Source organism: Gymnoscopelus braueri (assembly GCF_963280865.1).
Source record: "Gymnoscopelus braueri genome assembly, chromosome: 8".
In the NCBI taxonomy this organism is placed as follows: Eukaryota; Metazoa; Chordata; class Actinopteri; order Myctophiformes; family Myctophidae; genus Gymnoscopelus; species Gymnoscopelus braueri.
The window spans coordinates 28,053,513-28,071,218 of record NC_137609.1 but is presented as its reverse complement, the minus strand read 5'-3'; the positions used below and the strand labels follow the sequence as shown (position 1 = coordinate 28,071,218).

General features: G+C 40.8%; 1 protein-coding gene across 1 annotated transcript in view; it reads left to right on the top strand.

Annotated features, from left to right (window-relative positions):
• Positions 1 to 4,678: 4,678 nt before the first annotated feature.
• The window catches only part of LOC308090753 (roundabout homolog 2-like), a gene marked incomplete at its 3' end in the record, with an annotated part of 110,027 nt that continues 96,999 nt past the window's right edge, over positions 4,679 to 17,706 (top strand). The window contains exons 1-2 of the mRNA XM_080436017.1: positions 4,679 to 4,742; positions 10,593 to 10,919. Coding sequence (XP_080292143.1) covers positions 4,688 to 4,742; positions 10,593 to 10,919 — 382 coding nt within the window. The 5' untranslated portion in view covers positions 4,679 to 4,687. The remainder of the gene's footprint in view (positions 4,743 to 10,592; positions 10,920 to 17,706) is intronic.

Here is a 17,706-nt window from a genome sequence, read left to right as displayed (position 1 = left end):
TCAAGGCCAACACTGCAACCAACACTGCAACTCTATAGAGCACAACAAACGAAAAGGCCCAATGCCCTGTTTGCACACGGCAGTCCAAATAGTGTACAAAGCCCCTCACCTGTATGGCAGCCTAATACAAAGGGAGTTCAAGCAGAGCTGGGTTACGTGTGTTAGCTACGATGGGGAAGATGGTTTCTCAAACAAATAACAATTAAACAAATAGAAATTTGGTCAAACCAGCCACTCCGCACTCTACTTATCACCATAAGTCTAACTCTAGGAGCAAAACCATGCTCGGTTGCGGTAGCCGGCCAGCTGATTTGTGCCATGTACTCAAACTACAAAGGAAACACTATCAAGAAAAAGGAACAGCGGTCAAACCTAGGCCGCTCACTCCACATGACCCTACAAAAATACCAAACACAGTTAACTCATAATACACATACTGTATCCAAATAAGTGTGATATTAAAAGTAAAGATAAAACAAACTACATTACCATGTGACTCTGTAAGGTTGCATGAGTGACTTGATTCACAATTGCCACACTTCCTCAACTGCAGCTGTACACTGAATGTCAGCACATAAACATGTAGAATGTTACACAGAATCACACATCACATGCAGAAATGTATAAAGCTCTTTTCCATGTACATAGAATTATACTCACATTTCATATCCAGTTTACATGCACAATTCCCTGGAGAGACAACACTCCTTGCATGTCTCAAACACATGAACGGTACACACCTGATGATATAATAAACATTTTCCATGTATAACAACAAAAGTAAACCAACACACTGTAAAAACAATAAAACACCAAACAGGCTTACCACTCTTCAAGTTGGCACTCAAACAAAACCTCCTCCTCTCACAACACAGTAAGCGGCATGGTGTTGTGAAGACCCACAGATTGGCAGCCTCGTACCTGCCTGTTCCGAAAGGCCTTATATACCTGTGTCACTTATGACATCATATAATCTATGCCTCCCTCTAGGGGCTACATATATATATATATATATATATATATATATATATATATATATATATATATATACATACACACACACACACACACACACACCAAGTTCACATTACAAGGACCATTGAGTTGCATCAGAACAGTAGAGGTGTGTGCCTAGAGCGAGGGAGAGAGGATGTCTTGTCTTCATTACATGACATCAAATCTACTCAGTATAATGACTAGCAGTTTCAAGCTCAGTCTCAGAAATGATATGTTGCCGTTTGATAAAGAAAAATTACTTTTGACCTTCCTTTGAAATACTGTAGGCTTCCAGCTTTGCTCATAGTGACATTACAAAATTGCAATTATACAAACTGAGTTATTTTGGTAATGTGTGTCCTTTTCCAATTCATGTATAGCTTTCTGGACAGGCCTAGACATACCCCAGTGGGTATACATGGCCTTTATTTACAGTGTATTTAAAAGGTCTCATCTAACTAACAAATACCCTGTCTCACAAGCCTAAACATGGAAAATAATGGTTATTTAGCTGTAGGGCCTGCATAGTTGAGACGTGAGAAAAGTTGTGCAAAGAGAACACTGCATTTAAAATGCAATGTGATTTTTCTTTTTCAAACTTGCCACACAATGGTGTAGGCCTTGTGCCAAGTGGGTTGTGTTTGAAAGTGTATTGCATAGGAGAACGACAGCTGTGTGCATTTGGTAGAGCGCATGTGTTATATGTGGCAACAGGGATTTGTATTTCTGCTGACCACAACTGCAATAAGGTGGGCCAGAATGAATTCACAACCTATATTAAGCCATCTAGACCCAAATTCATGACAGGCCTTTAGAAAATGACGTTTTCCTCTTAGCTATTACAGAATCTGCTAGTGCCATTGACCTGAGTTACTGTATGTTGAAGGCTTGTACAATAGTGAGGCATATTATGAAACCAACTGAAAGGCATGGCCTCCTCTTGTTAACACAATGGGATTGAGATGCCGCGATAAGAGCAGGAAAACTGTCCTTCTTTGATGGGTGAGATAGATCCACGCAAGTTAAGTGATTTTGTTCATTTTGCACCTCTGTAATGCAGTTTGGATGTAGTCATCATCCACAATTATCATTCGATCTACTCCTCTGGATGTCAGGCCAAAAATGGTTTAATTTCACTCCCTGGATCAATAGTGCCTGATACAAGCCCATCTCATTCTCATCTCATGGCAATGCACTGCATTTATAATGCTATTGACAATATTGACCCGTATTGACGAGTGGGCAGGCTAAGCACCCCAGGCAATGAGCAGAAATGAAACGTAATTTCTTTACTGCTGTACACATTTCTAACAGCTTATTTCACCATGAATGCAGAAATAAAATGAAGACCTGAGAGTATTGTGTAATCTATTAAATGTTTGTTTTCTTGTACTGAATAGTACATTTGCTATTATGGAGCATAATGGGTTTAAATATTAAATAAACTGAAAATATATGTTAGAAAAAGTCCTACATTATCACTCTCACTTCCACTCTTTCTCACTCACTCACTCACTCACTCACTCACTCACTCAGTCTCACACACACACACACACACACACACACACACACACACACACACACACACACACACACACACACACACACAGTGAGAGAGAGAGAGAGATAGAAATGTGTGTTGCTTATAAACATGCAGGTCCACTGACAATTAGCCTACTACCTTGAGGCGTGAGTTAAATTAACACTTAGGATTTAGCAGTGCAGTATTATCTAGTCATTAGTGAACAGTTGTAAGGTTGCATATGAGAGCTTTGACACTTCCTTGCATTTAATTGATTAAAAATCCCAATAACATTGCCAGCCATGTCTATGCAGAATGTAACACGGCTGTTGTTTAGAGAATGAGAAACTGCCTGTGTACCAGGGACATTTCCCCATTAAGAGCAACCTTGCTATTGAGAACAGAACTAATCCAATATTTATCTACTCCAATCTTTTCCTGTGAGGAAAGTGCACTCAGAAGTATAGTGGAGGTGGAGAGGGACACATCTGTAAAGCACCAGCATGACAAACATTACCTGATTTTCAATTATGTGGAAAAACAAAAAGATAAAGTACGACTGTCAATTATATTAAATGGCTGTGCCTCCTCGCATAAGTGCATGGATTTTTAAATCTGGGTGCATCGAGGTCATCATTTTAATAACATTAGTAATCATCACGACCATCATCATCATCAACTGTTGGAGAAACTTAAATCAAAGCTTCATCCATCACATTGGGTGATGTGGTTACAGTTTCTACTGCTGTTTCCACATTATTCAATGTGATGGATTCAAAAATGGATGATGGCATTCTAATCATGCAGCCTGTAGCCTACTGGATGCTTGTAGCTACAACACAACTGTCAACAAATCGACAACAAAATTAGTTTCATTCCAACAGATGTTGAAACGACAGGCAAAAAAAATGTGTTATCTGTCTAACTTGCAGCATGGAATACGAAAGGAAATTACAAAAAAACTCTCTACTCACAATATTGACTAGCGTTATTATACGCTTATGCTAGCCTTAGATCAAGACTATCATAGATGTATTTTATCGAGTCTGACTTTTACTTTCCTATCTACGATAGTCTTGGCTAGCACCCCCCAGTGCGTCCTGCACTTTCACCAGTAAAGCCGGTACTTCTCCGTACATGTACAAATAAATATATAAGGTGCTTACCCCGTTGCCCAAGATGTTAACTCACGCTTCGGAGTGTTTGTGCAATGTATTAGTCCGTATTCTTCAATAGATATGTGTTTTAATCCCGTCTGTGGCCGAACGCCATCCCCCCCCTCGTTTACTTCCTGTTTACATTGAGTGTAATTCCGGCTTTCACCGGATACGCCCCGTCACTACCGCCCACTGAAGCGGGAACTTCCGACAGAATCCGACATAGACGGGATTAAAACACTTCTTTAATGAAAAATACGGACTAATACATTGCACAAAGACTCCGAAGCACGAGTTAACATTTGGGGCAACCGTGTAAGCACCTTATATTCATTTTTTGTAAATATACGGAGAAGTACGAGCTTTACTGGTGAAAGTGCAGGACGCACTTCGGGGGTGCTAACCAAGACTATCGTAGATATAAAAATTTCAAAATCGATAAAATACATCTATGATAGTCTTGATCAAAGGCTGCGGTTATGCAGAATTGGTAGGAACAAAAATGAGTGATATGTGATATATTGTTCTCCCGGGGCAGTGGAATAGAGGAGGGGCTGCGCAGCTATTCACCTCTGATTGAATCCTATAGGCACCTTGCTGCTCGTAGCCTCTACAACTTGTCCCGCATCAGGATGGATGCGTTTCCCTGCAGTCGGAGACACGGTAAAACAACATGAGAAGATACGGCCAGGTCGGTGCGGCATCATATCATTAGTAACGGGAATATTTGATGATAGACGTCGGCAATTTGTTACAATTGGTGACTGCAGAAAATCCCAACGTGTCTGTCGACGATCACACTGACTGACTGCTCCACCGGTGCGCTCTTGGATGAGCTGAATGGACATGTGTTGTAGTGGATGGTCTGATCGCTCGGCGCGTTGATACAGTGCATTAAACTTGAACTCGTTAAAGTCGCTTATATAGTCGCACAATTCGAAGGGATCGGTTGCTTTTTGGGGGAAAAGAGGAATTGATGTGCTGATAAGCTTTACAGGGCCAATATGCCAGTATGGGTCCCGTACGGTTTGTGTTTCTCTGTGGACTGCTGTATACCCAAACCAACGGTAAGTTTACAAATGCGTTTTGATTGATTGATTGATTGGTTGGTTGGTTGGTTGATTGATTAATTGATTGATTTGATTGAATACTTTATTAACAGTTTGCAAAAAAGCACAGAAAGTACAGTTCTATATACCAAAGGATGCTAAAAGGATTAAACCCAGGAAAGCACTATGGCTTGTTTCCGTTGGGGTCCATGTGTAGGATATTCATTTCATCGAAACATTTAATGACAGTGCGTGTGATTAAAATTACTTATGGGCAATAATGTTTCTTATTATTATGGCAAATAACACTTAAACTCATTCATCTAAAGCTTATTAAACGCAATACTCGTGCCAGCTCAGTGGCTGCATGCGTGCGTCAAGTGCATGCGCCCAGAGTCAGACGATAGTGGGTAGTGGTGTTACACCAAATCTATTTTGTATGGGGTTTCTCCTGAATTCTTGTGTTTTGTTTGGTGCAAAAGCGTGGCTAATACACTGGACTATTCACAGCTGGTCAATTTGAATCTTAAGTCAACATTGAGATATGTTCAGTGGTTCTCAACCTGTGGGTCGGGACCCCCAGGGGGGTCCCCCCACATGATTTTGGGGGGTCCCCAGATGACAGTGAAGTGACAATTTAAGGACTTTTAAGACCTTTCTAATACCTAAAAACCATTACAGCATCAAAAGTAATCAACAAACTATTGCCTACTGTAAAAACTGGTCAAACATTGGCCAAATTGTCACATAATATAAGAAACATTTGAAAATAGCCGATTTACAAGCTCACAACGCCTTGCATCGGGAGGGGTTGTGAGCTTGTAGATCTGCTATTTTCACAACATTTATCTGGGGGGTCCCCGTCTGTCCCCGTCCCCAGTCCCCGTCCCAAGTCCCCAGGCCAGGGGCCAGGTCATGGCCTGAAAAGGTTGAGAACCAGTGGGTTACACTGTGCTTTGGGGTCGTGCTGTTTGTTTCCTCCTGAGACTGCGACTGAATACAACCACTGTATAAGCTCCCCATCATTTCATCAGCTAGCCTATTGTTTTGAAGCATGTTTTCACTTGCCTGTTGACAAATATTCATGGTTGACATAGTCAAATTACAACTTTTGTTTAAAGCCAATAGGGGAACGTGTGTGTAACGTTTATATAATACTGAGTGTGTGTTTAAATGTATGTATGTATGTATGTGTATAAGTGTGTGTGTGTGTGTGTGTGTGTGTGTGTGTGTGTGTGTGTGTGTGTGTGTGTGTGTGTGTGTGTGTGTGTGTGTGTGTGTGTGTGTGTCTGTGTGTGTGTGTGTGTGTGTGTGTGTGTGTGTGTGTGTATATATATATATTTGTGTATATATATATATATATATATATATATATATATATATATATATGTGTGTGTATATATATATATATATATATATATATATATATATATATATATATATATATATATATATATATGTGTGTATATATATATATATATATATATATATATATATATATATATATATATGTATATATATATATATATATATATATATATATATATATATATATGTGTGTGTATATGTATATGTATATATTTGTATATGTATGTGAATGTTTATCCAACTTATAGTTAATCCACAATGTTTAGACATCACATCACTATGTCTGGACGAATGCTAGTCTGGTGGTTATAATTATTGTCTGTATGGCCTAGCTCAAGAAGTTGCTGACAGGCAGATGGTAGACCTTATGTCCTATATCTAACATGTCTCATGAGCCATGGAAAATATGCTTATGTATTGTACTGAAACTTGACAGCGGTAGAAAGCACTGTCAGCAGGTTACACATGTGTGCACCCTTACAGTATGTACCTGTATGTGTAAATGCACCTACTGTACATTCTAGCTGTATTGTGAAGACATTCCCTGTTTTATGGTCTATCTATGGTTAAGGCAATGTTGTCTATGTCTAAACAAAGTGTAGAACATTGTTGTAGGTGGAGCACCACCAGTGTAGAACTGGAGTGGTGACCAGCACTTCTATGGACTCTGAGAGTAGATAAATACAGTGGGTGGTGTTCCCTAGGTACCTGGCTAAAAGCTTTCTAGAAGTGTCATGGACCTACAACTGAAACTCCACAGGGCATCTACAGTATGAGAGAGTATTTAGCATCTTGATAATGCTGTGACATACAGGCTCTAACTCACACACCTTTCCTGTAACATCCAAGCCAAGGTTTTCATTGTATGCACCGCACTCATCATGATAGCTGAAGGAACAGTTATAATGCAAAATCAGACTGACACTGCATGCCAAAATGACACCTCTTAACCTGAAGCAGTCATGGTCTTCTGGTGATTTCTCTTTACTGCTTCCCTGCAGGATTTCATCTTAAAGTCATCCACTAGATTGTGATTGCTGTGACTCCACCCTTCTTTGTCCCTAGACTTTTCTCCCCTGATATAAAATAAATACAATGGGCTCAGTGCTATTGAGATAAAAAAACAAAAAACAAAAATTGTCTGTCACTGATTACTAGTGTCGGTCAAATCCTTACCTTATTCCCTCTAGCTACAACGGTCAATGTCGTACATGGTAGACTTTTCTGTGTTGACATTAGGAGCATGCAGCTCGTATTTCAACGGAACAGAGTAAACAAATAAAATAAAATAGAGGGCCCACAAATAATAGTGTTGTGTTCCTCAAGGCAATGGCCTTGAGGTACACAGTATTATTATTTTAGTCACAGAATATCTCCATGCTTTAAATTTAAATCTACTCAGGATAAGAATGTTCTTCATGATTTTTTCCCTCCTTTTTTCCCTCTTTTTATTCTTTTCCAAATAGATGTCATTTAGTTAATGGGATACATTTAAATAAATTTGAAGCATACAGTAGGTGCGCAATATAATGTGCCCATAGGCACGCAGTACCAGCTCCACTCATTATAATGATGGACACCTGCTTAATGGAGGCATTCCAGAAGTTGTGGCAATTCAAATGTTGGACACCTGCCTGACTGGAAGGATTTAAGTTATTGTTTGAGGAGGACTGTCAGTTTAGACCAATCTCATGCATATTAATAGGAAACATGACAGTTATATATATGGATAGACTTAATAGCTTTTAAATCTAAGCACAGAAATGTTAATGTTTCATATGTACACTGTATATAGTATATCTTTTTTTCATTCATTCTTAATTGGCCAATAAAGAGCCAATTAATAATGGCTGAATGATGAACTTGGCCTGAAAGCTGCCAGTTAAATTGCTCAAGTGAATGGAACTGGGCTGATATAAGCCTAAATTGATGTGACAGTCAGAGCGTAGGAGGTACTGTTTTCATATAGTTTCATTTTCACTGTACTTGACTGCTGCTCAATTTCTGTCAAGTGTACTGTACCAATGACATTTTTACTCCCAGGCATATACCTGTCTGTGACTCTGGGTATAGTGCATTGCTGTACTTTGGAGAAAAGTTATAGCTAATTGCATTGGATAGGAATATTGGCTATCTAGAGAAAAAGTTTTATTTTATTGTCCATTCACTTAGTTAAAAATTAGCATTTTGTTTCGTGAGTGTTTTCGAAGAAGCTTAAGTTATGGACGGCCATAATTGTCAGTTTTTAGTGTGCTATACGACTGACGGCAATCTTTTGGCAAACCTATGAGCAGCCATATTTTAGAAGACTAATTAAATGAGAGCAGTTCTTTTCAGACACTTATCTTGGTTGCTTTTAGTTAGTTTATTGATCAACTATGTCTTCTTAGCTGATAAGTCTCTTCCGATATTGTTAAAATTACGGAGTTAAACACCTACAGTCCTCCATTAAGCCCATTAAACAGTGGGGAATGAGTGACTAAGCAATTAGAGAACAAGTGAGACAGGCTGGCATTTGGCACAGTGGATAGGTGGCTGCATAGAGGTACTTATCAATTACGATGGCTGAGTGTTTCCATTCTGTTCATTTATTTTGTGCAGATGAACATAAATGTTATTGACAAAAAACAATCCTATAGGGTAATCAAGCCAATTTAGATAAGTAATCTTTCACTGTGGTTTGGGGTGATAGCCCCAGGGAGTTATCTATTAACGTATTCCTATGATAAAGGCCTGCATAAGCAGGTCCTGGTCATGTAGTAAGTGCAAAACGTCAGTCTCCTTTCATATCTGCAGGTGGGCAGTTCCAAGGTGTAGGTATTGCAAACGTCTCAGATTCAGACACTCATTCTCCAGTGTCTAGCATTCAGAGGTCTACGCATGTGCACAAATACTAATTGGACTGCCTGGATTGTCGGGGGCATAAAACTGTATAAATATCAAATTTTAAATCTAATAGTGTCCCCCTCTGTGGGTCTAGAAATGGAAGCACTGGGCTGTTGTGCATACCTGATTTCAGAATTGCTGGATATAAACCTTGCCAATTGAATTTTCAGGCCACAATGTTTCCAAACAGTTTGATTCAGAATCAAGTCTCTGTACCAGCCAGGGGTGTCTTGTCAGTGTGTGTGAGAGAGGTTGGAGAATCAAGGAGAAATATAGTGAAAATTGTACTCTGATACATTTGTACACTCTCAGATGGATAATGAACACTACTGTGTATTTTGCTGTTTACTGTTGAATGTTGTGAAAAATTGCCATTTCAGTAAGTTAAATTGACCATAATCGTTTTCATCCTCAAGGCAAAAAAATAAAAGGTTGTTGATGACTGTTTGATCACAAGTTTAGTTTCATTGAATTAAATTAGCTCTGAACTAGGCAGGAATGACATTTAATGACTATGCCACCAGCAGACTAGAGCGTCCACGTCCTCATACAAATGTATGTCCATAGCGGTTGACATAATCTGTTTTAATTAGTTCATTTTGTCTTTATTTACAACATTTTACACTAAACAGCATTGGCTTCATATTCGTGGTTGCATTCATCAACAGAAAAAAAGAGTAAAATACAGGGCAGTAACGTACTCAAACACTTTTCATGTGGTATTGCAGAAATAATTAACGGGCTGTAGCAATCAATATTACAGCCCGTGTGTTTATGTAATTCCCTTGCACAGAAATACATAAGGGTGTTGTTATATTCCATTTGTCAGCCTGGGAGTAATGCAATGAATGAATTATAAGATGCTGACGGATACGGTTCTAGATTAGGCTGAAGAGGTTGGAGGCAGTGGAGGGTGGAAGTGGGTAATGGCATCAAGCATGTGTTTCCCAATGTGAGCTGCTGTGGGGTCTGTCTTACCGTCTTCAGCTCCTACCTGGCAGACACTCTGAGGACACTGCTGCTTATGTGCTCATGGCAAAATACATGCATTTAGAGAGAGAGAGAGAGAGAGAGGGAGAGAGATCTCAGAGGAAGTGGAGACAAATTCACATTAAAAATGTGCTGAAAATGCTGTATAACAATAACTGTTATACACCCCACTGAGGCATTATTTTTTATATCAACTCCTGATTCAATGTGCTAATAAAACTAATGAGAAAAAGCTAATGAGATGTAATGACTCTCTGGGTCTATGAATATGAAAGCCTGTGTATCATGATGTCATATATGGAGAACAGTCATGTTGGGCTCTCATCTCAGTGATGTGTGATGATCATTGTTTTTCATAACTGTGATGTCAGAGGGGTCTTACTGTACATACATACTGTACAGTGGACTGTAGTATATTGTGTATGCACAGTATAGACAGTGACAATGCTGTTGCAATCAGAGATGAGATTTATTTCTAGATTTGCTGTTGATCAATAATTCCAAATGCTTGCATGCAGTTTTAGAGTTGCTTCATTAGTTGATATCTTTGTAGGATTATCGTTTTGGAGGACATTATGGGTGTCTGGATCTACAGGTCACTCAAAACATCTGTTCTCCCCTCAGGATCTCGTCTTCGCCAGGAGGACTCCCCGCCCCGCATCGCGGAACACCCCTCTGACCTCATCGTGTCCAAAGGGGAGCCGGCCACCCTCAACTGTAAGGCGGAGGGCCGTCCGCCCCCCACGGTGGAGTGGTACAAAGATGGGGAGCGCGTGGAGACGGACCGGGACAACCCCCGCTCTCACCGCATGCTGCTACCCAGCGGCTCCCTCTTCTTCCTACGCATCGTCCACGGACGACGCAGCAAACCCGATGACGGCAGCTACGTGTGTGTGGCCCGCAACTACCTGGGGGAGGCAGTAAGCCGGAATGCCTCTCTAGAAGTAGCATGTAAGTCAAAGTCTTTATCAGTTTGTCAGTTTCTATGTTTTCCTGACCCCCCCTCCCGTTTTTGGGACAGTTTAGCTGTTGCCAATTCCCCCTGTGACTGCAGTCCGCGTTGCAGCTAAGCGGACTGTTTGATAACCACCCGCCTCCTCTGATATACATGGAGTCACCAGTTGCTTCTTTTCATCTGACAGTGAGGAGTTTCAGCATAACGTGCACAGCGTGCCCGGCCAAGCCGGAGGGACCACAGCTGGGAATCCAACCATGGCCTCTGCTGTGGAGGGCGTGGGCCGTTTTGCCGATTCAATGTTTTTGCTGAATTATGTTTTTAATGGATTTTGGTGTGTGTGTGTGTGTGTGTGTGTGTGTGTGTGTGTGTGTGTGTGTGTGTGTGTGTGTGTGTGTGTGTGTGTGTGTGTGTGTGTGTGTGTGTGTGTGTGTGTGTGTGTGTGTGTGTGTGTGTGTGTGTGTGTGTGTGTGTGTGTGTAGTGTGTGTGCAGTGACCAGGATTATGATCTCGAGGTGGATATTACCACAACTGGGGTTATACAAATCTTATTTTAAAAATGAAAGTATTAACGATATATTTTGTTTTTGATATCCATCAGCCTTTTGAATAATGGTCTCTGGAGAGAACAGTGTTGGGGCTAAATGAGGTGTAGAATTGTGCAGTCCCCTTGAGGTGCGTGTTTGTGTAAGGGGGAAGGTATCACTGTGTTTTATGGTGTGTGTGTGTGTGTGTGTGTGTGTGTGGTGGGGGGGGTCACACATAGAGCGCCGCCCATATGTAAGAACTGAGACCACCATCCATCATCATCAGAGAAACATGACATTACCTATTTCATAGAAACATGTTTGTGTGCGTGTGTGTGTGCGCGTGTGTGTGTGTGTGTGTGTGTGTGTGTGTGTGTGTGTGTGTGTGTGTGTGTGTGTGTGTGTGTGTGTGTATATCTATGTGGAGAGATTGAGAGAGAAGACTAGAGTGAGAGCAAAGAGAGATAATTTATTTGTGTTTTCATCTGATTCATGCATACTTGGGTGTATATACACACATGTGTATCCAAGTATGTGTGGATTGTTGAGAAGACCTGTTTAGGTGACCTGTTGGAGTTATGTATGGGCCAGCAGTGCTCCAGGGACTGTGAGAAAGAGTGCAGGATTTTAACCTAGCTGACTCTCACCCATCTCTGTTTAGATTTGGAGAGCTACAGGCCGCTCCCAGCCAGCTCTCTCCCCCACACAGGGAGAGAGAGGCTCTGGGCGATTCACGTTTCCATTATGTGCTAAACTGAGCTGAATTCTTGCCATGAACAAGATGCACACACACACACACACACACACACACACACACACACACACACACACACACACACACACACACACACACACACACACGCATGCATGCATATAAACGAACACCCATATGCACACATAGCCACACGCACACATAGACGTCGCCTCCTTTCATCCACTTCTAGAAATACGCACGCACATTGGAAGTAGTCAGACTAGAACAATTGATTTGAAATCCCCTCAATATCTAGCAATTCATGCAGCATATCTGCTCATGAATAGAGTTTTAAAGTCCTGTAGATCAGTGTTTTTCCTGCACAGTAAAATCCTCAGTGTTAATTTATCCATTTGTAACTCAAATGTAACCAAATGGAGCTGAATGGGTGAATGTTTTTTTTTTAAATAGAGCCTTTAGGGAAAATGTGACCTAATGACTTGTGTGTGTGTGGTGTATGCTTTAATGCCCACCGTGAGAGTTGAGTAAGAGACATTTCCCCCTGTGATTCCTTGCTCAACCTGTCTGTGAACTCATGCCATAGAGAGTTATAGCTGCTATATGTGCCTGGTGTGACCAGCACTGACCCCCTCACCCACTCTGGATGTGTGTTTGGCTTGAGCTGGGCCTGATAGACACAAAAAATGAAAGGGAAAACATGCCTCCTGTCTTCTCCGTACAAGGCCCATGGATTGATGGATATAAGCTATTATTATTTTTGTGTGGGGTTTATTCCCATCTGCATTCTCTTTGTTGAATTGTCTTTTCATTAGCACCAACTCTCTGCTTCTTTGCACCCGCTGTTTCATGTTTCTGGCTTTTAACCAATGTCCTGGAAAAAGATTTAGGGATTTTCACATGAGGAGCGACACAACGCCTACGTTCTCGCTTGGATCGGCGAGGTCGCACAGTGTTCCTCATGTCAATAGACGTCTTTCAACGTAATGCATCACGTACAAAAAGCACAGGCGGTGCGTGCGACGAGCACATGACAATTTTCACTTGTCTGCTTGTCACTGTGCCTGTCATTTTGCCCACGCTGAACGCTCATCTCTCATTGAAAATTAATTAGTCACTTTCCGTGTGAAAAGCCCATTATGGTTAACCACTTTCAAGCATTATAGCCAAAATGTTCCAAAAATGTATCTGTATTAAAAAAAATTGAAATGTTCGAAATCTTTTGAAAATAGCAGATCTACAATCTCCACAATACAGCTTGTAATTCTGCTATTTTCACTAATCATTGTACGGAAAAGTATATAGGGCATAAGTGGTTGTGGAAGTTATTTTAAATAATGCACAAATCGGTCCACAAATCAGATGTGTTTGCATGTATGCTTGCAGTGTTGGTGTGCATTAAAGTGAGTTACAAGCAGAGATGATTTATTGATAACCCACAGTTTCTCTTTAGCTTGGTTTTCCAAAATGGAAATGGCTCATCGTTGTTTTGCTTGTTAAATGTACTCGGTGTGTCTGTTTCACTGCACTGTGTTGGTGATGTCAATGGGCTTCCTTGTCTGGGGCTTGGCTTAACCACTTTAAAACTGGCATTCCTATTATAACATTTTCAAATTCTTTCAAAATGTAAAAAAGACTATACAGGTATATTTGCATTTTTTCCAAATGTCTTTGAAAATAGCAGATCTACAATTTCAACGTGTCACAACACGACAACTTTTGAGTTTGTACTGTATATTGGCCATTTCTGAATATCCGAATTATACAATAGGGCTTACGTGATTAACTGGGGAACTGAATAAAGCCAATGCTGCCTGCCCTGAGGCCTTCTTGCTTCTGTAATTCAGACTATCAGAGCTACAGGGCTGCATCAGGGCTACAGGGCTGCATAATCATATGACTCCATCAGGACCCACAAAGGTCCCTCCAGAATCTTTTCAGCACAATTCTTTGTCTTATATGCATTGCTGCGGGACGAGTGGGAGGGAGTGGACATGCAGGGGTCTTCTGAAGGAATGGCAAGCTAGTCCAATCCACACAGTATATCCCACAATTTTCTAAAAGGCTATACAGGCAGCTTGCAGATATAGGTGTAGAATACCCGTCAGGCTAGTAATAGTAGCTAGCTACAGTAGCTGCAAGGGGAAAAAATCTATTGTATTGGACTTTAAGTTGTCTATATTTTTAAATGATAATTGAAGGAACATTAAACATCAAAGTGACCTAGAATACCAGAGCTATGGCAGAATGGTAGCACATTAAAAAAAAAAAAATGCATAATTTAAGTCGGGCAGACGTATGTATACATCACTACTGTGCTTCCACCATACTTTATCTGACAGGAGCTTAAATACAAAAGGGGATTGTCATGAATGTCTATTTTCATGAAAAAAAGAAGAAGAAAAGGAAATAAACAGTCTAAAAAAATTTCTAAACACTAACAGTGGGATAACTCCATAACTAGCAGATAATATTTATCAGTGCCGTTGTCTGTGCATTAACATCATCAAAACCCACCGCATACTTAAATGTAGCTATTTTAACAGAAGCATGTTTTTCTTGGGGCTGCCATTAATTCCAGTACGGTTTGCCTTACAGTAAACTTGCCTCACGGTTCACAACTACATTGCATCACTGTCAAACTGTTTTCCCCCCGGTTCCAGCAAGTATATATTTGCAGATTCTTGCAGCTGTAGATGTTATCCAGCATTGTATGTTGACAGAAGCAGTGACATGCCAGGTTACCAGTAATCCAGGATGATTTGGTGGCAGCTTCTTCTTGCATGTATTATAGGTGTAAATGACAAAACCCACCGCATATCAGTGCAGTGTGTCATTTTTAGCCATGTCAAAATTCTATTTCCTGAAATAATTGTCTTTCCTGACACATATTTGACACAGAGGTGATAACCTAATTTACAGAAAAAGAGGGGGAAAAAAATCATTATTAGATTGGTCTGTATGCTTGGCTGTTAAATTAGGGCGTGTTCTATGTTTTATTTCACATCACTGTTGCAGCATAAAGAATGTTCCTAATGTCTGATGGTCTATTGTTTAAAATATTTGTAGGAAGCTGCTTTCAATGTCTCCAGTAACACCCAGTTAGGCAGCCAGTCAAGTTGTCATATCTCCAGTCTGTTTAGTTAAACACATGCAGCTGAGTGCTATTTCAGACGAACCCCCACAAACAACAATGTGACCTCCAGGCCACCAGCGGCCTGTGCTAATCATCAGAGTGACTGGCTGATGGAATTGGGACAGCTCCTGAGTAGTTATAATAAGGGACGGAAGCGCTGCAGTGATGATGTGCTGAGAGGAGGCATGGAGAGCGTAGTGGGAATGCAAGGCTGTTGATTAAAATAAATCACAAAGTTTGAAAAGCCCACGCACGAGTGTTACTCTGTCAGACTACCCCAAGGGCATCAGAAGTGGAGCCAGACAGACAGACAATGATCAATCAATAGCGATTTGTCATTGTGTCAGTCAAAGCCCACCAGAAAGCCAGATTAACAGACTGAGACAAAGTCAAATGCTGTATTTTCAATATGCTGTGAAACGTGTCCACACATGCAGCCTTTTAACACTTGATCCCAAGGATCATTATCATACGTTTGGGGTAAATTCATTTGGTTCGCAATTATTGTGCTTTAAAAGCTTTTTTTTTTCCTTATTTTTTTAACTAAAAACCCAAATTTAAAAAATTAATACAATTACACCTTATAGATCCCACAGGGTATTTCAGTTTTCAGCTTTACCCAGCTGATTGCTGCTCAGGCAATCAGGCTGTGCGCAGGAGGTGAGCAGTTAGGGGTTGAGTGTCTTGCTCAGGGACACCTCAACATATTGCCAGGGCCAGGAATCAAACCTGGGACATTTCTGTTTCTCAAGTGGCCTCTCTACCCATTCAGCTATGGCAGCCCAAGTGGTCATGAAAAGGCATTAGCACCTGCACTAAGGTTTATTGGATGCAGATACTGTGTGATGTTATATGAAGGTTTAACTTGTGGTCAGCTAGTCAGCACCTGGCAGAGTGTGTAAGATTCTGGAAAATTGTATGCCTTGCAGTTCAGTGGCAATGCTAGTGGAATACACATTCTAGTGTTATCACCTATACACTCCGATCTCTCCCATTGATAACTCCTCAACTTTAGGGGTTGCCAGGCTTGTAGTGGACTGAGAATGTTAGGCTCGCTGGACTAAACCATCTGCAGTGAATCCAACAGTCAAAACCTTATCACTTGCTTACCAGACCACAATGGAATAATGAGTTGAACCCGGCTAGCCCGTAACTGCTCTTTCTGAACTATCTCTGCAGACAGACACATGCACACAAACTAAGCCTTGCCCAGGCAAATCCCCGATTGCCTTCATAGTAGAAAGTGCCTTTTTTCCATGAACTTCTCTCTTGTCGAACCAAACCGCAGTTACCGATCCGCAGTTGCTCTCTGACCCGCTTTCATTCAATACAAAGGCTATTCTAGGTCATTTTGTTGGCAGGGTTCCACATTTCCCCCTCGTAATAAGTTTGGTTTTAGGACATGCCTAGCACGCCAAAAACTATGAACTTGCTCGTTTCCAGTGACAGACTGTAACTGGTTAATTATTTTAGACACTTTCGTGAAGATAAACCGTTTATGATATTGCATAACATTTGCTGGTGTGAGTCTGCTCCTGTGATTCTACAGATTTATCTTCGCAAGCATGACACAGAATCTGAGATCACAAACCCAGATCACAAACCACAAAGGATTAATGAGTGTGGGGCCCAGCCCGACTGCCTGCACACTAATATATTAAATGTATAGACTTATGTTTGACTGTGTGTGTGTGTGTGTGTCTGTACACACACGGACAGAGTTGAAAATGTAGTCTAGGCAAGTCAGCTTGGCGAAGACAATAATACATCACTTCAAACTCAATATTAGAAGTTGTCATGATGTAATGAAATGAATCCTCATATAATGCTGTGTGTGTGTGTGTGTGTGTGTGTGTGTGTGTGTGTGTGTGTGTGTGTGTGTGTGTGTGTGTGTGTGTGTGTGTGTGTGTGTGTGTGTGTGTGTGTGCGTGCACGTGTGTGTGCGTGCACGTGTGTGCGTGTGTGTTTTGCTGATGGTAACAGAGCTATCTTTCCATCAGAGACACAAGGGGCAGGATGTAAAAAGCCTCTAATATACCTGGGCTGCCAGAGAGCTTTTAATATAGTAAAAGCTTTAAAGGATTAAAAGGGTAATGAATGAGAAATGATGGAAGCCTCTGACAAGCTCATCCTTTTTTCGAAAAAAGGAAACGGCCATGAAGGCTTAAGATATATTCTTTTCCAGTTAGTGTAATGTGTTCACAGCAGCTATAAAGTCACAATTGTGCCATTGTGTGTGGTTGATGAGTGTGGATGTGTCACACTCAAGTCAAAGTGGTAGTTCTGCAGTGTACTGCTACACTTAAATAAAAATGGCAATGCTATGACGCAATAATATGGACTAGAGTAACTCATTTTACGGTTTTTATGTCTCAGTATCAGACATTAAAGCTGACTATAACTGACTA